Below are 24,767 nucleotides of genomic sequence, written 5' to 3' on the forward strand. Positions count from 1 at the left end.
ACGTGCATGTGTCTGTGTATGATAGAAAGAGAAAGAGAGAGATACTGACCTCAGGCATGACCATAATGCTGTTTCGGTGCCACGTGACCTCAGGCTCAGGGGTAGCCTGAGCGTGGCAATGGAGGTAGCCTGGTCTTCCCTCCTCCAGGTAGCTGTCCTGGGGCTTGGTTACCCACACTGGGGCAGCTGAATCACACACACAAATGAATAATTATTACTGTAGTAGCCAGAGTCAATCATGTTGAATCCCAAATGGACCCCTTGCTTAGGAACAGAATGGACAAGTAACGACTAAAGCACAATCCTATAATAGGGACCAGAGTTTTGCATGGTCAGGACACACTGCTGGCCCTAGCCATGATGTAATAGGTCAGAAGATGGTGGCCTGACTCACTGGCCACTGTGAAGGTCAGCTCCTGGGTCTTGCGGCCCGCCTTGTTTTGGGCCACGCAGGTGTAGGAGCCTGAGTCGCCCTGCTCGGTGGGGCTGAAGACCAGTTCACTGCCTTCCTGGTACACCCGTCCCTCCGTGGGGACCCGCACCCCTTCCCGCTCCCACCACACCTCAGGCTGGGGCTTTCCACGCGGGGCCGTACAGGACACACGCTGCATGGTGTCTGCTGTGAAGACCCGGGACTGTCTGGGGGACATATCCTCAATCTCTGTAATAGGGAGAGAGGGAAAGAGAGAGAGAAACAGGAAGAGAGAGAGAGGGAGAGAGAGAGAGAGAGAGAGAGAGAGAGAGAGAGAGAGAGAGAGAGGGGAGGGGGCAGAAAGTGGGAGTGTGAGGGGGTGGGAGAGTGGCAGTGAGAGGAAGAGATAGAGAGACATTGAGAAAGAGAGTATGTGGCATTATTTTAATGCTCAAATTGATTTACATGTAAACTACTGTAGTCTCAGGAGATAATAATCAAAATGTGTTTCATGCCAATGAAGCATTTTTTCGAATTTGAATTTCAGAGGCATTAGCATACTTGTCTTCAGTCTGAAATGCTATTCAGGGACGCCGAAAAGTCATTATTTCCTTTTTAAGAAACAACTACTGAAAGTATTCAGACCCCTTGCATTATTCCACATTTTGTTACATTACAGCATTATTCAAAAATTTATTAAATCATTTCCCCCCCCTCAATCTACACACAAAAAGTGAAAACAGGTTCAGAAATTTTAGCAAATGTATAAAAAATTGAAAACAGAAATACCTTATTTCCATAAGTATTGGGACCCTTTGCTTTGAGACTCAAAATTGAGCTCAGGTGATTCATGTTTCCATTGATCATCCTTGAGATGTTTCTACAACTTGATTGGAGTCCAGCTGTGGTAAATTAAATTGATTGGACATGATTTGGAAAGAAACACACCTGTCTACAAAAGATCCCACAGCTGACAGCGCATGTCAGAGCAAAAACCAAGTCATGAGATCGAGACAGGATTGTGTCGAGGCACAGATCTGGGGAAGGGTACCCAAATATTTCTGCAGCATTAAAGGTCTCCAAGAACACAGTGGCCTCCATCATTCTTAAATGGAAGAAGTTTGGAACCACCACAACTCTTCCTAAAGCTGGCCGGCTGGCCAAACTGAACAATCGGGGGAGAAGAACCTGATGGTCACTCTGACAGAGCTCCTCTGTGAGGATGGGAGAAACTTCCAGAAGGACAGCCATCTCTGCAGCACTCTACCAATCAGGGCTTTATGGTAGAGTGGCCAGACAGAAGCCACTCCTCAGTAAAAGTCAGCCCACTTGGAGTTTTCCAAAGGCACCTAAAGGACTTTCAGACCATGAGAAACAAGATTCTCTGGTCTGATGAAACCAAGATTGAACTCTGGCCTGAATGTCAAGCGTCACATCTGGAGGAAACCTGGCACCATCCCTACGGTGAAGCATGGTAGTGGTATCATCATACTATGGGGATGTTTTTCAGTGGCAGGGACTGGGAGACTAGTCAGGATCAAGTGAAAGATCAACAGAGCAAAGTACATAGTGTTCCTTGACGAAAACCTGCTCCAGAGCGCTCAGGACCTCAGACTGGGGCAAAGGTTGACCTTCCAACAGGACAACGACCCTAAGCACACAGCCAAGACAATGCAGGAGTGGCTTCGGGACAAGTCTCTGAATGTCCTTGAGTGGCCCAGCCAGAGCCCAGACTTGAACCTGATAAAACATCTCTGGAAAGACCTGAAAATAGCTGTGCAGCAATGCTCCCCATCCAACCTGACAGAGCTTGAGAGGATATGCAGAGAAGAATGGGAGAAACTCCCCAAATACAGGTGTGCCAAGCTTGTGGCGTCATACCCAAGAAGATTTACGGCTGTAATCCCTGCCAAAGGTGCTTCAACAAAGTACTGAGTAAAGGGTTTCAATACTTATGTAAATGAAATATTTCAGTAAAAAGAAACACACAAAAAAACAGGTAAAATTCAAAAACCTGTTTTTGCTTTGTCATTATGTGGTATTGTGTGTAGATTGATGAGAAAAATAAACTATAATCAATTTTAGAATAAGGCTGTAACGTAACAAAATGTAGAAAAAGTCAAGGGGTCTGAATACTTTCTGAATGCACTGTACAGCAAGGGAACAGCAATTAGAGGACAAATCCTGAATTGTATTTGTAATGAACACGATGGGAGACAGAGCGGGTTTCAAGCACAGGGCGCAGCAGGTGTTTATTGTGAAGGACCACAGGAGGAGGCAGGTAGCTGGGTCCAGGGGCAAGCAGAAGGTCATACACAGGGGGTCTAAAAAGGCAACAGTACAGGCAGGGGAAAAGGCTAGTAACGTCATCTGGGAGATCAGGCAATAGGTTGATAACAGGAAATCCGAGGTACAGGCAGGGAATAGGCAAAAGACGTCGATGATGAGGCAGGCAAAAACGATCATATGCGGGAGTTTAAATTATGGGGAAACGCAGCGCTGCGAAAAGAATGTGTCACAAAACAAACAATACCTCACATTGATGGGGTGCAAAGAACTGAACTAAATAGTGTGTGATAATGACATATAGGTGTGTGAACAAGTGATCAGAATTCAGGTGATTGGGATCTGGAGAGTGAGCTGCGTTCAGGGGATCTATGTGTTTGAGAGTGTGAGCTGGAAAATGAGATGCGTTCAGGGGATCTATGTGTTTGAGAGTGTGAGCTGGAAAGTGAGATGCGTTCAGGGGATCTACGTGTTTGAGAAGAAGAAGACGGAAGAAGACGTTACAGTTTTGAAATACTACTTTCATATACTATCTTCCATATACTTTGAGCATTTGCTTTAGACTGCCTGGAGTGCCAGATGTGTGTGGTCTGCATTTTTGCTAATATCCTATTGGTTGTATTGCTCCAGGCAAGCTCAATTAAGCTCAGCTAAAGTAGCATTAAAATAGCATTTGAACCCAGGTCTATGAACGTCTGACTGTATACAGTCATGGCCAAAAGCTTTGAGAATGACAAATATTAATTTCACAAAGTCGGCTGCCTCAGTGTCTTTAGATATTTTTGTCAGATGTTACTATAATTACAAGTATTTCATAAGTGTCAAAGGCTTTTATTGACAATTACATGAAATTGATGCAAAGAGTCAATATTTGCAGTGTTGACCCTTCTTTTTCAAGACCTATGCAATCCGCCCTGGCATGCTCTCAATTAACTTATGGGCCACATCCTGACTGATAGCAGCCCATTCTTGCATAATCAATGCTTGGAGTTTGTCAGAATTTGAGGGGTTTTGTTTGTCCACCCGCCTCTTGAGGATTGACCACAAGTTCTCAATGGGATTAAGGTCTGGGGAGTTTCCTGGTCATGGACCCAAAATATCGATGTTTTGCAGAGGTCTTGAAAAATAAGTATTCCATAGTAACATCTGACAAAACAATATCTAAAGACACTTGAGGCAGCAGACTTTGTGAAAATTTATATTTGTGTCATTCTCAAAACTTTCGACCACGACTGTATATACAGTAAGTGGAATGCGATCTACCGTTGAGACTCACAGGACTGCCTCTCTTTCTTTCACTACTACTGTGAGCTACTACAGTGTATTTCCCAACATGCCTCTCAAACCAGGTCAACAGTTCGAACCTGATCCTTACCAGGTGAACATAAGAAGAGTCCCAAATGACACCCTATTCCCTACCTAGTGCATTACTTTTGACCAGAGCCCTACGGGCCCTTGTCAATGGTAGTGCACTGTATAGGGAATAGGGTGCCATTTGAAATAAAGTTATTAGAGTTAAGAGGGGAAAAACGCACCACATTCTTCAGCAGATGAAAGAGAGCATTGTGTGTGTGTGCATGCCTGTGTGTGTTTTGGGGCTGACATAGAGGGACTGTTTAACCTTTTACACTTGTTTAACCTTTTACAATTGGCCTATATGGATAGGTGTATATTGACATGTTTCTTACAGAAGAAATATGAAAAGCATATGCATAACCATGGTAGCAATTGAAAGGGAACAGCAGTTTTGAGATAATTGGGGAAATGATTAGTCCAAACATTCCACTGTTGATTTGATGTGCATTTTACATTGACTTTACTTTTTGCCGCATTTGTTGATAACAAAATCCGTCAGATAAGACTATTCCTGGAAAATGTGGGGTTGGTGCAACAGAAGACAGCAAAAATTTCAAGGGTTGGAGTGAGAGGACTAACTGGTGTCTCCAAGTGGCCACACACATCTACAAAGTGGGCACAGTTCCTAAGTAATTTCAATGCACTTTTATGACTCAAAGAAAAAACTTCAACGCTTAAGGTACTGTTATATTTGCTCTCCTAGCTGTGCCGTTGAGGAACTAGAGTAAGCACACTTGTAGTTGTTTTGTTTGGAACACAAACCTGCATCCCCGCCATCACACAATTACTGTTGTTGTTCACGTAATCCAAAAACAGTCCATTATAAATAACAATCTGGGTCAGGTGGGCATGACTTCAAAGCTTGTTCTTTTGCCAATATGACTAGCTAAAACATAAAATATGATCTTACAGTGTTAGGTTTTCACAAGGCAATTCAGAGAAACCGATCGCAATTTTGGTGCGCATTGAAAGGAGTCATGGGTGAATTCAGGTGCGTGTCCCACGGATAATTGTCTTCACAACAAACAACAACCCAGGGTATGATGCCATGTCCTCTTGTAACTGCAAATTTGGACTCATGGATGGTTGGCTTGCTTATATGACATCAAAGCGGTATTTATTATAATCCACAACGTCTCATATTTCAAAATACATAGTGTCCTTTTAATTTAGAGAATTTCCCTCACTCAGACAACAAAACCCTTGCAAAAGTTGCACAATTAGGGATGGGGGTAACTTCTTGTTGCGTGCGGTGCTCAATTTCAGAACGGTTGTGAAGCTCAGAGCCAGAGTTCTGATGCAATGTATAGCATGTTAATGTATGGCCACTATGTTCCAATTTAGGAGCTTATCAGTGTCCAAATCGGCCATTTTCAACCAGTATAAATGTACGAGTGTGAAGGGTTAAACTTGTCCCAAAAACGCTGAACCCGGATCGGTGTGACACAATTCCAGTTTAATGCCTTAAGGCAGGGGTTCCAAAACGTTTTCACTCAGGCCCCCCTTCCAGGGGAACACATTTAAATACATTTAAATTCAGTTTTTCACAATTCTTGACATTTAAACCTAGTAAAAATGCCCTGTATAAAATCAGGTAGGATCACCACTTTATTTTAAGAATGTGAAATGTCAGAATAATAGAGGAGAGAATGATTATTTCAGCTTTTATTTCTTTCATCACATTCTCAGTGGGTCAGAAGATTACAAACACTCGATTAGTATATGGTAGCTAAAAAAATTTTAGCTGACATGGGCTGATCTGGACATTTCTGACAAGTTATAAATAGTTCTAAGGTATGCAATGACTGGTATGCAATGACTGACGTGCCTTCCACTATTACAACTTTGAAGAGTAAATTGAAAGCCGGAATGAGCCCCCCCCCCCCCCTGCCTGTCCACTGGGAACCACTGCCTTAAGGGATTAGCAAGATATTAGGTGAATTAAGGTATTTAAATGGAGCTGTGGTTCACTAGGGTTAAGACTGCAGAGACCCCCTGTATGAGACCCAGTTAGGGCCCAGGTACAGAACATGGACTATAACAGGGAGGTACTACTACCTGGACTTGTCCAACCAGAAACGTACATTTTAGTTTTTCGTTGCATTTTAATTTAATCTCCAATGACATGTATTTTTACACACAATTATCTCCAGTGACATGTTTTTATTTTATTTATTTTTTTACACACAATTACTCAAACCCATTTGATATTCATTGAGGCAATTTAGGTCATACCTCACCTGCTGTCAACTTGCCACATGACACCCTATGTCTCCCACTAACTGCTCTATTCAAATCATCCCACATTCTCTTTCCTAACAAAGCCATACATGATAGTGTGTGTGTGTGAGTACATGCACGCATGTGAGCTCATGCGTGTATGTGTGGCCTCTACAATGAGTCTGAAACAGCTGGAAGGCGGGAGGGAGGAAGGAAGCAGGGGAGGAAACAGCTTCTGAGGGAGGAGAGGAGATGAGAAGAGGAGAGCAGGAAGCAGCACACCGCCTGTGGAGGATACAGCTGGGGCGTATGTCAATAAGGGAATGAGATTATCACAGGAGATATCTGCCCCTAAGTGAAGGAGTGAGAAAGACACACGAGACAGACAGACAGACGGGGGAGGGAGGGAGGGTGTGGGGCTGACACTGCCATGTATCGTCCATTCCAACTGGCAGGCAACTCAGTACACAGTAAGTGGAATGCGATCAGAGCTCTACAGTTAAGACTCACAAGACTGCCTCACTTTCTTTCATTACTACTGTGAGCTACTACAGTAGGTGCAGCTCTTAACTGGAAGTCATTAGCTGTGTATTGCCAAACATGCCTCTCAAAGCAGGTCACCAGTTTGATCCTGATCCTTACCAGGTTAACATAAACACAGTCTCAAATGACACCTTATTCCCTACATAGTGCACACATTTTGACCAGGGACTAATGGGCCCTTTGAGAGCTTGGGACTGTACGGTTCTATCTGCAAAAAGATGATTCTGAGATAATTGGCTTTATATTTCTGAACCCTCAATGGTTTGAATGGTGTCAGAAATGTTTATCTTGTATTCTTTTGAACTTAAGGTGAATTGGGGTTTTTAGAGTCCTATGTAGGTAGAGAACATAGAACAGAATAAGGAACAGAATATGTCAATAAAATAGAATATGTCCATAACTAAAATTGGAAAAAAATGCAGATAGATCCTTATATTCCCAATCTCTCGCCTTTTCAAAGGTAGTGCACTATATAGGGAATAGACTGCCATTTGAGACTCATTATAGTTAAGATGTAAAAAACGCACCACATTCTTCAGCAGATGAAAGGGAGTGTGTGCGTGCGTGCCTGTGTGCGCCTGTCGATGCCTGTGTGTGTGTGTGTTTAAACAGAGTGACTGTTTAAACTTGTCCCAAATACGCTGAACCCGGGTCGATGTGACAAAATTCCAGTTTAATGCCTTCAGGGATTAACAACAGATTAGGTGAATTAAGGTATGTAAATGGGCTGTGGTTCACTGGGTGAAGACTGCAGAGGCCCCTGTATGGGGCCCGTACAAAGTCCCGGGGGCCACAGTAACCGAGGTACACTAGGGACTGGGAGGGGTGTGACACTTGATCCATCATCAGAAAACAAACATTACCTGGGTCATGTTCATTAGGCACAAAATGGAAGACAATGGACTGAAACAGGGAGATACTACTACCTGGACTTGTCTAATCTGAAACGTTCATTTTAGTCTTCCGTTGCGTTTAAAACCTTTTTGCATTGTGTGCCCTAATGAACACAACCCAGATTACCTGCTTAATAGATGCATCTCCAGTGAAATGTATGTTTATACACAATAACTAAAATCCATATGAAAGCTGCCAAAGAGCGTGGGGACATGCTTACATCCGCTAGGACAAGCTCATTGTCCACCCTCCCTCCCAAAAGCTAAGCTAAACTTCTGGGTCAGTAGCTTCAGCCCAACATCACAAACACACACATACACCAACTGACACTCAAGTGCCTGATTGACTGACTCTATTAGCCAAACAATGTTTGTATTTTATGTTCTTCTCCATATTATGTCTATCTATGATAAGCTACCCAGGAAAGGGTAGCCCATATTAATAATAGCCTATATTAATATATGTAGTCTTCGAAATAAGGTTAATGAAATCAATAACATTCATATACTGGCCATCTCTGAAACTCACTAAGATAATTTGATGTTACAGCAGTAGCAATACAAGTTTATAACATCTACAGAAAAGACAATAATGCCTATGGGAGAGGTGTTGCTGTATATGTTCAGAGCCATATTCCTGTAAAGTTTAGAGAGGATCTCATGTCAAATGTTGTTGAAGTGTTGTGGTTGCAAGGTCACCTGCATAGGCTACCAAGTGCTGACAGTCAGTATTTTGATAATATGTTTGTAATGCTTGATAATGAGTGTTATGTTAACAGAGAGGTTTATTTTCTGGGTGACCTGAGCATTGACTGGTTAAGAACAAGCTGCCCTCTAAAGCTTCTAATTGTGACTAATATAACCCAGGTTATCACTAAACCAACTATAGTGTCACACCCTGACCTTAGAGATCCTTATTATTCTCTATGTTTGGTTAGGTCAGGGTGTGACAAGGGTGGGAAATTCTATGTTTTCTGTTTCTTTGTTTTTGGCTGAGTGTGGTTCAGATGTTTAGGCAGCCATTTTTCCCACCATTAGGTTGTGGGATCTTGTTTTCTGTTTAGTGTCTTAGCCTGACAGAACTGTATGCTTTTGTTTTCGCTTTTGTTATTTTGTTTGAGTGTTTTTTGAATAAAAGTATCATGAACACTTTCCACGCTGCGCTTTGGTCTACTCTTCCTACCACCAATGAGAGCCGTTACATATAGTGCATACCAACTGTGTTTGATCTGTGACATCCACTCGCATTGATCATATCTTCACAAATGCTGCAGAACTTTGCAACAAAGCAATATCAGTTCCCATAACATTGTAGCAATAACTAGGAAAGCCAAAGTGCCAAAAGTTGGACCTAAAGTAATTTATTTAAAAAACATACAAAATGTTTTCTCAGGGCTCTTTTGTAGAAGATGTAAAACATTTACAGTACCAGTCAAAAGTTTGGACACACCTACTCATTCAAGGGTTTCTCTTTATTTTTACTATTTTCTACAATGTAGAACATTAGTGAAGACATCAACACTATGAAATAACACATATGGAATCATGTAGTAACTTGAAACACGAGTAGCGTACAGACATGGAACACAAACAGAGTCAATAACGCCTAGGGAAAGAACCAAAGGGAGTGGCAATTATAGGGAAGGTAATCAGGAAGGTGAGCCTGATGAGGCGCTGGTGTATGTAATGATGGTGACAGGGGTGCGTAACAATAAGCAGACTGGCTCCAGCCTCAGGACGCCGACCAGAGGGACAGTCCCAGGGACCAGGAGCGGGCCGATCGCTTCTGCTGAGGCATGGGAACTTGTTGAGACAGCTGAGGCTGACGAGGCATGGGAGCCTGATGAACCGACTGAGGCATGGGAGCCTGACGATTCAACCGAGTCTCGTGAATCTGTCGAGCTAGGTGAGGCAAGGAAGCCTGACGAACTAGCTGAGGCATCCTCGGTAACTTCGGCCACGGACACGTGATGGGCCAACCGAGTCTTGAAAACCTGACGAGCCAGCAGAGGCATGGAAGCCCTATGAGTGAGCCTAGGCATCCCTGGTAGCTCCGGTAGCGAAACCCGGACCCGACGTCACCTACAAAACAAAAAACAAAAACCACTCCCTGATGCTCCCCTTTGGTGAGGCGTTATTCTGTAACGTGTACGCTGGTAGTCGGGAAGCAAGTATGGGGTGTGAATTGAATAAATTAACATAGAACAAAACAAGAAACACAAGTAACATACAGACATGGAACACAAACAGAGTCAATAACACCTAGCGAAAGAACCAAAAAGGGTGACAGTTATAGGGAAGGTAATCAGGAAGGTAATCAGGAAGGTGATGGAGTCCAGGTAAGTCTGATGAGGCGCTGGTGCACGTAACGATGGTGACAGGTGTGCGTAATAATAAACAGACTGGCCACCTCGAGCGTCGGAGAGCGAGTATAGACAAAGGAGATGATTGTTGACTATAGGAAAAAGATGACTGAGCACGCCCCCATTCTCATCGAGGGGCTGAAGTGGAGCAGATTGAGAGCTTCAAGTTCTTTGGTGTCCACATCCCCAACAAACTAACATGGTCCAAGCACACCAAGACAGTCGAGAAGAGGGCACGACAAAACCTATTCCCGCTCATGAGACTGTTAAAGATTTGACATGGGTCCTATATAGTTTCGTTATTGTTATTTTACTGATGCTTTTTAATTACTTGATACTTTTATTTCTTATTTGTACTGCATTGTTGGTTAGGGGCTCGTAAGTAAGCATTTCACTGTAAGGTCTACTACACCTGTTGTATTCGGCACATGTGACTAATAACATATGATTTGATTTGATATGTGACATAACTAAAAAAGTGTTAAACAAATCAAAATATATTTTACATTTGAGATACTTCAAAGTAGCCACCCTTTGCCTTAATGACAGCTTTGCACACTCTTGGCATTCTCTCAACCAGCTTCATGAGGTAGTCACCTGGAATGCATTTAAATGAACAGGTGTACCTTAATTTGTAGAATTGATTTCCTTCTTAATGCATTTGAGCCAATCAGTTGAGTTGTGACATGGTAAATGGTGGCAACTTTGAAGAATCTGAAATATAAAATATATTTTGATTTGTTAAACACTTTTTTGGTTACTACATGATTCCATATATGTTATTTCATAGTTGTGACGTCTTCACTATTATTGTACAATATCGAAAATAGTAAAAATAAAGAAAAATCCTGGAATGAGTGTGTTCAAACTTTTGACTGGTACTGTATGTATTTACAGTATGTATGTATGGAGCATGATGTATTTTATTCACATGTTTTCAAGTACTGGGTACAAATAATGCAATCTGATTCTTGCATAGATTGTATATGATGTGTGTAAAATACTTTTTGAAGATTGTACTGATTATGATGAGCTAATGCTAAACGAAATGACAGATACTGTATGTGTGGCGCATTCTGGTTGTCACATAAACATCTGTCAGACCAAAGATGTTATAACAAAACGAGGTGAAGGGATGGTTCACTCGACTGACTTAGATTGTAAATATCGTTGCTCAGGGTTGTCAGCTCAGACCCCCCTATCCAGGGGTTTTATTTTGATTTAGCTTGCAAACATCCTCTGTGTTTGCCCCATATTTATTGATAATAATAGTACTATTTCCTGCATCATATCCCCCCAGGATACCTTTCCCCATTCCTACCCCTCATGGACTTGAAATCTCCCACAAATGAAACAAACCCACCCACAAACCCTCCTAAAATAGTTTCACCAAAATCTGCCAACCCTGTTAAGCTTTCACGCTACAGTTAGGCTAGGCAGTAGGCTTGTATTTGAGGTGATGATCTGTGAGGTGATGAAATTGTATCTTATTTGTGATTTGTCAAAAACTGTAAACGACTTAAGTAATGTGCTCCGGTTCTTGTATACACCGTAACAAGTACATCAAAGATTTGTAATATGTTGAAAAGTGGCTAAACTTAAGTTAATATTTTTCGGACTTTGTTAAAATAATTTAAAGAATGTAGCTGCTGTTAGCTTAGCTTACACACATCTCTTTTCTAAACAATATTACATTTGCCCATGTACTCACCAAAGATGTTGTCACGTCGTGACCTTAGTTCCTTTTGTATGTTTCTATTTTAGGTTGGTCAGGGTGTGAGTTGGGGTGGGCATTCTATGTTTTGTTCTTGTGTTTTTTTTCTATGTTTTTGGTCTGGTATGGTTCCCAATCAGAGGCAGCTGTCAATCGTTGTTTCTGATTGAGAACCATACTTAGGTAGCCTGTTTTCCCCCTCTTGTTTGTGGGAGGTTATTTTCCATTTCAGTGTTTTTCACCATTCGGGACTGTTTCGTTTTTTCTTTATTCGCTTGTTCGTTTGTTTCCTGTGTTCAGTGTAATAAATATGACAAACACTTACCACGCTGCATATTGGTCCGATATTTCCTACTCCTCCTCCTCCTCAGAAGAAGAGATTCGTTACAGATGTGGTACATTGTAAACTAGTCTAGCTGTTAGGTTGCTAACTTCTGTTTTTTAGGTTTTTTTTGTCAGCGCAACCTGTTATTTAGACTGGTTTATGGAATGAGTTTGGCTGTGGATGTGTTCCGTGTGATGCTTGGATGATGAAGTTCGCATTTATTTTTTACAATAAAAGGTGAAATTGAGGAATAAAGTTGTGAAGGCCTTTATTTCCAATCAGTACAAAACACTGTTTAGATGCTTTTCAGACAACGACGCTGTTTAGACGTGTTTGTGGCATCATACGTTCTGTTGCTACTGTTCCAATCACATATTTGCGATGGTACGCTGCAGGGGACCACTCAACAATGATACCCTCAAACACCAAGTTAGATATACCTCATTTCAAAATAGACCATCATCACTGTTAACTGTGAATGATAATTACTCACGTTTTACTGGTAAAACTGCATCTGCATGCCAATCATTTGATTGATCTCAAATCGGTGTCATGGGAATAGCCAATGCATTTCAATCTTATTGAATTACTATTTTGTGAGCGGATTAGAGCAAATGTAAAAATAAAAAAAACTATTAGCCTTTCTTATATTTTGTTTCAGTCAAAGAATACATCCTGAATAGTGGCGCGCTCTGTTGAGTGTTGGCGCATGACCCTTTTTTGGGGACTATTCAGCTTCAGCTGACCATCCTAAAATGAGCAGATGTTTTTGGTGTAAAATAAATGTTATAGTCCTACTCTGCTATGCTATAATCTTCTGTTCTGTTCTGTAAAATACAAATGAATTGTTATGTCATCTTGCGAGACATTGATTCAGCTTTGATCTAAATTTACTAAACGAGCAACACTGTGAGAAGTGATCGCCTTCTATTAGTAATGATAACAATAATAATAATAATGATAATAATAAGTGAGGACTAGGACTATCAGGCGTAGGCAAACAAATCTTGATGAGTGTTATTTTAAACAATTGGAGCACTCTTCGTGGTTCTGAATGGACAACACCAAGATCACGCAATGATGAAATAGAAGTTGAAGGATAGCTGAATGATAGTTCTGCCATTAGGCCACTTAAGGAAAAAGCCTAATAAGTGTAAGTCTACGTGGTATAGCTAGTTGTAGGCTATAGCCTAATGTAAATACAAATAAATATAGCACTGTATGCGAGGAGAGCTTTAGTTGCGAGTAGGCATTTCATTGTATTGTTTTAGCTTACACTATGTATCATAAATAAACGTTGATGTGATTAGCTTGAACACATGGTTACAATATACCTTATTACAGAATACATTTAAAAAAACTGAGGTGAACTATCAATTCATAGAATTCATTTGCATAAGATTAAATCATCAAATCAATTGACCAAGTAGTGAAAATAAAATCATTACTACGCAGAATTGAAATAAAATCAAGCTTTTGGTGTGGTGTAATGCATCTCAATAAAGTAGAACCTAAATGCATTATTACCTCCAACTTGGATATATTCAACCAATAGCCAATACAAGCTAAACATCCCAAGCAGGGCAACAGCAACTTCCACAGAGGGTCAGGCTCCTTGGGCTTTGCCGTGGCCACTCTGGTTGTGGGTGTCCTCGTCAGAATGGTGGCACTGTAACCAAGTGGTCAAATATCATTCTGAGTTCCACTGCACAAGAGAGGGTCCGTGGAGTTTTATGAACATGTTGTAATTAAATAGAATCCATTTAGAATTTATCCAAATTAATTTCCCTGAAATAGTTTTACCAGCTCTGTTTATTCTCAAATTGAAAAATATGAGGGAACGCCGCTCATCCGCCCTCCGGCAGCACTACACCCCTGGTCACTACAAAGATACATTCTTCTTTTTTTCACCCCTTTTTTCTCCCCAATTCCGTGGTATCCAATTGGTAGTAGTTACAGTCTTGTCTCATTGCTGCAACTGCCGTACGGACTCGGGAGAGGCGTCCTCCGAAACACAACCTAACCAAGCCGCACTGCTTCTTGACACAATGCCCATCCAACCCAGAAGCCAGCTGCACCAATGTGTTGGAGGAAACACGGATATCCCTGCCGGCCAAACCCTCCCCTAACCCGGACGACGCTGGGCCAATTGTGCGCCGCCCAATGGGCCTCCCGGTCGCAGCCAGCTGCGACAGAGCCTGGACTCGAACCCAGAATCTCTAGTGGCAAAGCTAGCACTGCGATGCGCCACTCGGGAGGCCTCAGGCATTCTTCTTAACTCTGTTGCCAGAGAGGAAGGAAACAAACCACTCAGGGATTTCACCATGAGGCTAATGGTGACTTTAAAAAACTTAGAGTTTAATGGCTGTGATTGGAGAAAACTGAGGATGGATCAACAACACTGTAGTTAACCCACAATACTAACCTAATTGACAGAGTGAAAAGAAGGAAGCCTGTACAGAATACAAATATTACAAAACATGCATCCTGTTTGAAAAAAGGCACTAAAGTAATACTGCAAAAAATGTGGCAAAGCAATTCATTTTTTTGTCCTGAATACAACGAGTTATGTTTGGGGCAAATGCAATACAACACATTACTGAGTCCCACTCTCCATATTTTCAAGCATAGTGGTGGCTGCATCATGTTATAGGTATGCTTGTAATCGTTAAGGGCTGGGGAGCTAAGCACAGGAAAAATCCTAGAGGAAAACCTGGTTCGGTTTGCTTTCAATCAGACACTGGGAGATGAATTCACCATTCAGCAGGACAATAACCTAAAATACAAGACCAAATCTACACGGGAGTTGCTTACCAAGAAGACAGTGAATGTTCCTGAGTGGCCGAGTTACAGTTTAGACTTGTATGGCAAGACCTGAAAATGCTTGTCTAGCAAGGATCAACAACCAATTTAACTGAGCTTGAAGCACTTTGAAAAGTAAAAATGGGCAAATGTTGCACAATCCAGGGGTAGAAAGCTCTTAGAGCCTCACCCAGAAAGACTCACAGCTGTAGTCGCTGCCAAAGGTGCTGCTACAAAGGGGTGTGATTAATTATGTAAATGAGATATTTCTGTATTTAATTTTCAATACATTTGTAAACATTTCTAAAAACATGTTTTCACTTTGTCGTTATGGGGTATTGTGTGTAGATGGTAAGCATAAAAATAAAAACAATTATATTCAGGCTGTAACACAACAAAATGTGGGTATGAATACTTTCTGAAAAGGCACAGTAGCCATGTTATTTTTAATCGTTTGTGTTATTCATTGTTGGAAAGACCCGTAAGTTAGCATTTCACTGTTAGTCTACAACTGTTGTTTACGAAGCATGTCACAAATAAAACATTTAATTGATTGATTTGATTCCATCAGTGTATTGGTGTTTTTTTTACTTGTCGTGTTTTATGTTTTTGTGTGGATCCCAGGAAGTATAGCTGCTGCTTCAACACTGCCATATATTCTCCATTCCACACATTCAATCAGGTGTGTGTGTGTTTACGTCTGCATGTGTGTGTATCTGCGTGTATGTTAGTGTAGTACCTGCTATGAGGAGGGAGGCCTCCAGCGTGACGTCCGGGCCCCGGGGCCCTCTACCCACACACCTGTAGGAGCCAGTGTTTCTGGGCTTCACCTGGGTGATTAGCAGGGTGCCGTTAGTGTACAGGATCACTCTATGGAGAGAGGAGAGGAGAGGGGACACAGGTAGTACTCAGATGAACATCAATACTGCCATTCACTTGCTGATACTCTCAACCAAACCAGAGTACGAATGCAGAAACGGAAGAAGGTACGTACGTACATTAAAGGAAAATCTCACCCCATAATTGTGGGACATTTTGGGACTATGTCAACAACAGACTAATGAAACAAATACCAAAATATCGTTTTTGGGTGGAGTTTTCCTTTAATAGAATAGGTTTAGCTATGCAAAGACATATTTTGAATAGGTGATTTTACAGTATGCACTCAGGGTAATACCCTTTTCACACTACCATGCCGACCTGAACCATACTGTGTTGGCTTTGCAGGCTTGCATATTTTCTTTTCAAATGGTCCTTTCCAGCGGGGTTCCAGCTGTGGTGGATTCGTAACCAGGCCAACAGCTTGGCTCGGCTCAGTGTGAAAAGGGTATGTGTCTATTCTATCGGGCCCAGTGTACGCCATGCCCCTTTTCTGGCCCCTGGTAGGGAAAGAGGAGTATCGGTGTGTGTGATGGAGAGGATAAAGACTCTTAACTGTCTGACCTTTTGCCAGCTCAAAGTCTGACAGCTAAGGAGCTTCACATCCAATAACAACACAGAGAGCAAGACAGACTGGCACACCATCATTATCTATTCTTCCCTCATAGCAATATGATACTAGGTTTCACTGGCTAGCTACTAGACGGACTGCCATTTAAAGCTACAGCCTAAGATTGATGTATCTGTTTTTAAACTTTTAAATGAATGATATATAGCCATTGATTCTTGAATATTCGTTTTTTTTTAAATACCAAAATGTAGCTTGAAAGGAAGTGAAATGTGCAGTGAGAGAGAAATGCTATCGCCAAGGCTAGTGCCATGTAATACACATAGATACAATTTTTAGGTTCCATATACTACATGTATGTAGTATGACTTGCATATAAATGATTTGTGAAGCATTTATGTTGTGCTTATGCCTGCTTTATGAATTGCCTATATTAAGCCTTTATATTATATACGTTTTTGTTTGTTTAGAGTACATTAGAGTATTACTTTATTGATATAAACTTGGGAAAATTATACAAAAGTAGGGACTATTTTCAACACTGTTTGTAACCTAAAAAAAGTCATCACCCAGCTCCCAATCTCTCTGATAGGGATGTGGATGGCAATCCACCATTCATTCTGATCTTAACTCCAACCCGGAAGGACTCTGACATTGTTTACGCTGCTCGTTCCGCGGGAAAGTGAATGCTCCTCCCACTGTCTCTCCCAAGCATCTTTTACCGGTGTTTGGCTTACTGCCCCGCATACTGCTTGTATCCACAGCACTAACTTGCGAGGTGGTAATCTCCCGCTCGTTTAGTAAAGTGCAGCCAGGATCCATTCAGTGAGCAAGTTCTCCGCCTTCTCTCTGTTTATCGTACTGGTGCATGTGTGATCAAGTGTGTGTCGATTGTGTGTGTTTGCCATTTCACTGGCGGAGCTTGTTTTCGGGAGGCGGGTGTAGGTTGTGTTTGCTAACTAAATTTTTAGCTCACAACAAGCTTGTAGCATGGCTAACACTAGACAGAAAAACACTGCAAACCTCAAGGCGAAAGAGGAATATGTACTGTATCAAGCACTACACTCCACCACTCGATCAACAAAACTAGTTCTATAAAGGGCTAATAGATCTGCAGGAAAATAACTATATCTCTCCAATTTTGTGCACACATTTGTTTACATCCCTGTTAGTGAGCATTTCTCCTGTGCGAAGATAATCCATCCACCTGACAGTTGTGGAATATCAAGAACCTGATTAAACAGCATGATCATTAATTACACAGGTGCACCTTGTGCTAGGAAGAATTAAGGCCACTCTAAAATGTGCAGTTTTGTCACACAACATAACGCCACAGATGTCTCAAGTTTTGAGGGAGTGTGAAATTGGCATGCTGACTGCAGGAATGTCCACCAGAGCTGTTGCCAGATAATTGAATGTTTCTATCTCTACCATTAGCCGTCTCCAACGTCGGTTTAGATAATTTGGCAGTACGTCCAATCGGCCTCACAACCGTAGACCACATGTAAACAGGCCAACCCATGACCTCCACATCCGGCTTCATCACCTGCGGGATCGTCTGAGACCAGCCGTCCGGACAGCTGATGAAACTGAGGAGTATTTCTGTCTGTAATAAAGCCCTTTTGTGGGGAAAAACTTATTTTGATTGGCTGGGCCTGGTTCCCAAGTGGGTGGGCCTATGCCCTTAACTGCCCAAACATGGCTGCCCACCCCTGCCCAGTCACGTGAAATCCATAGATTAGGACCTAATGTATTTATTTCAATTTACTTAATTCCTTACATGAAATGTTAAATCAGTAAAATTATTGAAATTGTTGCATGTTGCATTTCTTTTTGTGTTCAGTATATGATGTACACGGTCCAGCCCCATATAAAGACTGGTAGCCGACCGTTAGCCTTCACGTGTGTAGCTTGTTGTTTATGTTGGCCAATCAAAGTGGCAAAGAGGCTCAATGTGTAGCAAGTCAAGTGAGAGTTCACTAATGCAATGCAAGATGGAAGAAAATTAAGGAATTGAGAAGGAGAGAAGGAAATGAGAAGGAGTAAGCGACAACGAGCCACCAACAGGTAGGCTGTTGTTTTATCTGAATAGGTTTGGGGAGAAAGCGCAACATATGGCCTCAATCATCCTAGCTAGATACAGCTGGCTTGCTCTTCCTCCATCTGCTCACTCCTTAGCTCGCTCCAATCTCACACATACCACCCCCTTCACATAAAGTGCCTGCCTCTCTCCCTCGCGCAGCAGTACCAGTCAAAAGTTTGGACAGACTTACTCAGTCAAGGGTTTTTCTTTATTTTTACTCTTTTCTTTATTGTAGAATAATAGTGAAGACATCTTAACTATGAAATAACACACATAGAAACATATAGTAAATCCAAAAAGTGTTAAACAAATCAAAATATATTTTATATTTGAGATTCTTCAAAGCAGCCACCCATTGCCTTGATGACAGCTTTGCACACTCTTGGCATTCTCTCAACCAGCTTCACCTGGAATGCTCTTTAAGGAGTTCCCACATATGTGACCGACCACCTTGATTCTGTCTTATGTAGGTGTAGCTGCTTTTATCCAGTGTTGGATAAAAGCAGAGACACAGAGCTACAAAGTGGTATATCATACACTGCATTTGAGGAACAACGGGAAAGTCATTCTGCTTTGAAAGTTGATAAACTTGTAACTTCACTTTTGAGAAAATGGCCTATGAATGTTTTGGTACACCTACTGGAGAGCTCTTATTTGTCTTTGCTGGATATTCAACCCCAAAATAATTTAAATAGTGAAATTATTTTAAAAAACCATCCCTACTCTCTGATAACACACCATGTCTACACAGACAGACACACACACACACGCAATCATGCACACATGCACACACACACACTTTTCAGCAGCTTTGAACAAACCCTTCTATTTTGGTAGCTTTTATTTTGGTACACCAATGATCTCGCCCATGGGGCTAAAAACCTATTTTTTTTCTCAACTCTAAACAACCTTGAAAATCCAGTGAGATTCCAGGTTCTCCTTGGTTTCAAGCATCTGAATCAAATGAACGTCAAATATTATTCACATATATCCCCTTCAGCTGTGTCTACCATCCAGGTACAAGGCCAGCAGTCAAAACCCCTACAAGAAAGCAGTGCTCCCCAGATATTACCCCAGAAGAGATCAATAAACCCAGATACCCACAAACACACACACAAACCCCTTAGGCTGCTCTAAGACACCGCAGCCTGAGATCCCTGTTCACTTCATTGGAGACAGCAAGAGATGTGTGTACAGGACAAACACAGCTGAACATATAAGCTGTGTGTGTGCGCGCGCACACGTGCGCATGTGCCAGGGTTATTATAGTAAAGGAAAATTAATCATAACAAAAAAATATTTAGCGGGGCCACCCGAGTGGCGCAGTGGTTTAAGGCACTGCATCGCAGAATCCAGGTTCAATCCCGGGCTGTGCCACAGCTGATTGCGACTTGGAGACAGTGCACAATTGGCCCAGCTTTGTCCGGATTAGTGGAGGATTTGTCCCATGTCGCTCTAGCGACTCCTATTGCCAGCCGGTTGCCAGTTGAACAGTGTTTCCTCCAACACATTGGTGTGGCTGGCTTCCGGGTTAAGCGAGCAGTGTGTCAAGAAGCAGTGTGGCTTGACAGGGTTGCAGCGATTGGGACAAGACTGTAACTACCAATTGGATATAAAACAAAGTAACAAAGATTATATCTTTTTTTTTTAGCAAACTCAAATAAAATAATTTACAAACACGTTTGAAAAACTACAACTATACTAAGAGACAACTATATCAACAGACCATTCTGCCACCTCTGGTCTCTTGGCCCTCCCACCCCTAAGGGAGGGCACCTCCCATTCAGACCAGTCAAAGCTCTTCTCTGTCCTGGCACCCCAACGGTGGAACCAGATTCCTCCTGAAACTAGGAAAGCAGAGTCCCTGCCCATCTTCAGAAAACATCTGAAACCACACCTCTTCAAATAGTACTTTAAATAATCTCACAGCACCCCCCCCCCTCTCAAAAAAGCCTTTTGTGAACTAACACTTGCACTTAACCCCCCCCCCCCCCTTACTAGCTCTGACTGCTGATAGCTACTTCACTGAGGAACAATGTATTTACTATGACTGAAATATGTGGTTGTCCCACCAAGCTATCTTAAGATGAATGCACCAACTGTAAGTCGCTCTAAGAGCGTCTGATAAATTATGAAAACGTAAAAGTACACTGCAACTACTATCTTTGACTCCAAAACTAACTGAAATAAATAAATAAATAAAAAACATCCCGAATTATGTTCAGTTTTAGTGCAAATATTGAATGTGGTTTTCAAACTTTTTTTTCGAATGGGGTTTTCAAGCTTCTAAATCTGGCAGGTCCTATTGAAATTGACTTTATAATTCAAAAGGTAGACTCCAAATCAAATCAGAACCACAGATATTGGGTGTGTTTGAATGGTATGGTTAAAGCAACCGACTGCAGAAGAAAGTCAAGGAGTGAAATCGGGGGAGGTGCATCTGCGACAACGGAAAGTCGGGACACCAATGTGGTTTTCCAACAGCAAGGCCAAGATCAACATGTCAGTGTTGCCATTGTTTATAAAAAAGGTTTTCATTATGATGCCGAAATTAACATGTATCACACCCCCATTTCACACATTCAAACTGAAATCATAATATAATATTATGTGTACATTGTACAATCAATAAGTGAGAGAGAGACTCAAATATCACATTTATTTGTGTATATCCATCCACTGTACACAAATACATCGTGGTAAATTGGTTCCTGTTTTAGTCATGTCTTGGGTCACATTTGTGTGGGTCAAACAAAAAAAACAACTAATGATTGGTTGACAATAGAGCCTCCCGCAATGCCGGTTGATGGCTGCAAGATGAAGTTGGTGAAGAGCAACTGCAGAAACTTGCAGTCATGACCTTAGATCACATGATTTTTGTAAAGTTCATGCAGTCGACAATGGGCGCAAGTCCCAGGCCCCAAGGTTCCGGTCTAGAAGCACGCTTTCCACTGTACCCATACAGCACTTTCGGTATTGCAGTTTAAGTCTGGGACAGTAAGACAATTCCCATAGATGGTCCCATAGAGAAGTAGAATAAGAAAATTCCAAACAAGACACTTTAGTCATCACCTTTGTTCACAAAACCTACATTTAATTATTCAAGTAATTGTCTTAGAGGCTGATTTTTCTTCATCACTCACAGTGGAAGATAATCATTTTTTTTATATTCATCCTGTCATGTTTCTGGATGCTGTCTCAAGTTAATTTATAAGCTCAGTGGCAAGTAGGAAAATGTTTGAAAATGAAAATGTTTGAAAATGTTTGAAAATGTTGGTCACCGACCAAAAGTGATCCACTCGAATGCGCCCATTGAGATGAACATGATACAAGACCTTGCTCTCTCACAGTCAAACAAGATTATCTACGCATGTGCACTTTACGCTGCTTCAACGTGGTGGCTACCGGACCAAATAAGTGTAGAAGTTTAGCCTTCTGAACTATTCCTGTTCATGTATCTACATCATCTCACTGTGTCAACCGTTAAACCTAACCGAAACTATGACCTGACCCATCACCTTATGAATTACTCCCCTACAGAGGCAAGTGCCAAAAAACACAAAAACTATACAACACATAAATGGTAGGGATGGGCGTCTTTCCCTTTCAAGACTATTCAATACATATCTAGATACATGGGCATCGATACGATACAGGAACGATACAGTTCGTTTTAGTTTGAAACCAATCGGTGAAATTCGGTATGATTAGAGAACGAATCAATGCAATTCAGTTCAATGCAATACGATTCTATTATAAATAAAAATCTGCTGCTGATGGATCTCTTGAGCTGGGCCTCTCTGGATATGTCTGAGCTGACTTCTCTGTGTGTGTGTGTGTGTGTGTATATGTGTGTTAGGGATGTGACAAATGGACAATTATTCATGACGTTTAAATAGACATTTCCCCCCATAAAAATAATAAGAAAAAACCATAACATTTCATGTAAATTATTGATATTTACACTTTTACTTTTGATACTTAAGTACATTCTAGCAATTACATTTACTTTTGATACTTAATTATATTTAAAACCAAATACCTATTTACTTTTACTCAAGTAGTATTTTACTGGGTGACATTCACTTTTACTTGAGTAATTTTCTATTAAGGTGGTATTGTCATAACTCTCCTGTGACAATATGAAGGATCAGGTTACTGTTACGGCCGTCAAAAGAAGTGGACCAAAGTGCAGCGTGGTGAGCGTACATTTACTTTTATTTTAAAATGTTGCCAACAAAACAACAAACGAAAGAAACAACCGTGAAGCTTACAGGGCTAAGTGCCACAAACAAAGTTAACTACCCACCCCGAAGGGAGTGCCCCGGACTGGGCACCCTCGCTGGAGGCTCCGGACTGGAGGCCGTCGCTGGAGGCTCTGGACTGGAGGCCGTCGCTGAAGGCTCCGGACTGAAGAACGTCACTCGAGGCTCCGGACTGAAGGATGTCGCTGGAGACACCGGACTGGAGGATGTCGCAGGAGGCTTCGTGCCATGACTCCTCACTGGAGGCTTCGTGCCATGGATCATCACTGGAGGCTTTGTGCCATGGATCATCACTGGAGGCTTCGTGCCATGGATCATCACTGGAGGCTTCGTGCCATGGTTCATCACTGGAGGCTTCTTCCTGGGTGCAGGCACAGGACTCACCAGGCTGGGGAGACAAACGGGAGGCCTGGTCCTTGAAGCAGGCACATGATTCACCGGGCTGGAGAGACACACAGGAGGCCTGGTGCGTGGGTGGGCATCGGATACACTGGGCCGTGAAGGTGCACTGGCGGTCTCGAGCGCAGAGCTGGCACAACCCGTTCTGGCTGGATGCCCACTTCCACCCGGCAAATGCGGGACGCTGGCACAGAGCACACCAGCCTGTGAATGCTCACTCGAGACACCACAAGTCATTCGCTGACTTGCCTCCTCATATCGCCGCCTCTCCGCCTTAGCTCCCCGGCCTGCGTCCAGGGTCCCTTTCCGTCCAGGATCTCCTCCCATGTTTTTTGAGAATGTGGGAATGGTCCAGGGGTATTTAAAGAACAATCCTGTCAAAGTTGTTTCATTTGGTGACCTCATGAAAGAGAGGAGACCCACATTACTGTATCTCTGGTTGTGTACACCTTCCAATTATGGGGTTTACATCTGATGGTTGTGTAAAATATATGATTACATATTAAACTATTTGTGAAAATATGAGAGCATGTATTTTCATATACAGTTTACTAGTCAGTGGTCACACCCCCGTGGGCACGGACATCACATTAGGCGTTATAGAACCGCCCCTTCTTCCACAGTATAAAACCCACTTCCTACAAAATGTACATTAAGTCAGAGAATGCCGGTATGGAGTCCCCACTTGGGAACGGCTACAATTCTATGGGCCATCAAAACAGAAAATATCGATCTGACGCTACATGTTGAAATGGTTAAGAACTACAACTGTATAGACCCAGGAGACCAGACAGCGTGTAGTGTTGGCTACCCGGCTGGAAATTGTGAAACTCTGAGACTATCGATCACTACAGAATAAGAGCAAACGCTAGACTTAGAATTACTAGTCTGCAGCTGGAAATTACGTAAATCTAGTACGAGAATACCGACAACCGCGGAAGCATCCATTCTATGCAACAACCATCTGTACGCCTGATGTATCCATAACAACAGACACTATCCAGAGCAGCAGAGAAAGCAACAACTCCGAAAGACATTGTAACTTCTAGGGATGTTAACCCTAGACTCTCTGATGAACTGACTCTCCAGCAGACGGACTGGCGATTCCAACAGAGAAGACAACGACAACATACGGGCGTAAATATATACATTCCAATAATTTCCGAATGAGCGGCCGTTCATGTGCAAAGGATTAGCATTCCAATGACTATAATTATCAACTGTGTGTAGTGAATCCATTTTGTCATTCCCGCTTTTATCTGTCTCCACACCTTCCATTATCACCCCTTCCATTGTCTACCAAGCCATAATACTGGTTTAGCCCACTAGGGACTTATCAATGCATTGGTGTTAGTAACCAATAACTATATTGTTTGCTTATGTATTTCTGTGATTTGTTTACTTAGTTAGTAAATAAAAATGAGGGCAATTTGTATATCGCTGATTCATTTTGGAGATTAGGGTTCGTGCAGATATCCAAGGGTTTGCGACGTTCAGTAATGAGAACTGATGAGGTAATAATGACACATTAATAGAAGATTAATCGATAAGATATGAAAATATCTGTAGAGTTGATTCGGGAAATAGAGACTCTATAAACATTTTCCGTGGTGCCCCGACTTCCTAGTTAATTAAAGTTGACAAGCTGATCCTTCACAA

The 24,767-nt window shown here is 42.0% G+C and overlaps 1 protein-coding gene across 1 annotated transcript in view; it reads right to left on the reverse strand.

The window, feature by feature from the left end:
- The window catches only part of ptk7b (protein tyrosine kinase 7b), a 202,039-nt gene that overhangs the window by 24,465 nt on the left and 152,807 nt on the right, over positions 1-24,767 (reverse strand). The window contains exons 6-8 of the mRNA XM_020481357.2: positions 15,654-15,784; positions 395-661; positions 50-186 (exon numbers count right to left, since the gene is read on the reverse strand). Coding sequence (XP_020336946.1) covers positions 50-186; positions 395-661; positions 15,654-15,784 — 535 coding nt within the window. The remainder of the gene's footprint in view (positions 1-49; positions 187-394; positions 662-15,653; positions 15,785-24,767) is intronic.

This window comes from Oncorhynchus kisutch, linkage group LG4 (assembly GCF_002021735.2).
Source record: "Oncorhynchus kisutch isolate 150728-3 linkage group LG4, Okis_V2, whole genome shotgun sequence".
Taxonomy (NCBI): domain Eukaryota; kingdom Metazoa; phylum Chordata; class Actinopteri; order Salmoniformes; family Salmonidae; genus Oncorhynchus; species Oncorhynchus kisutch.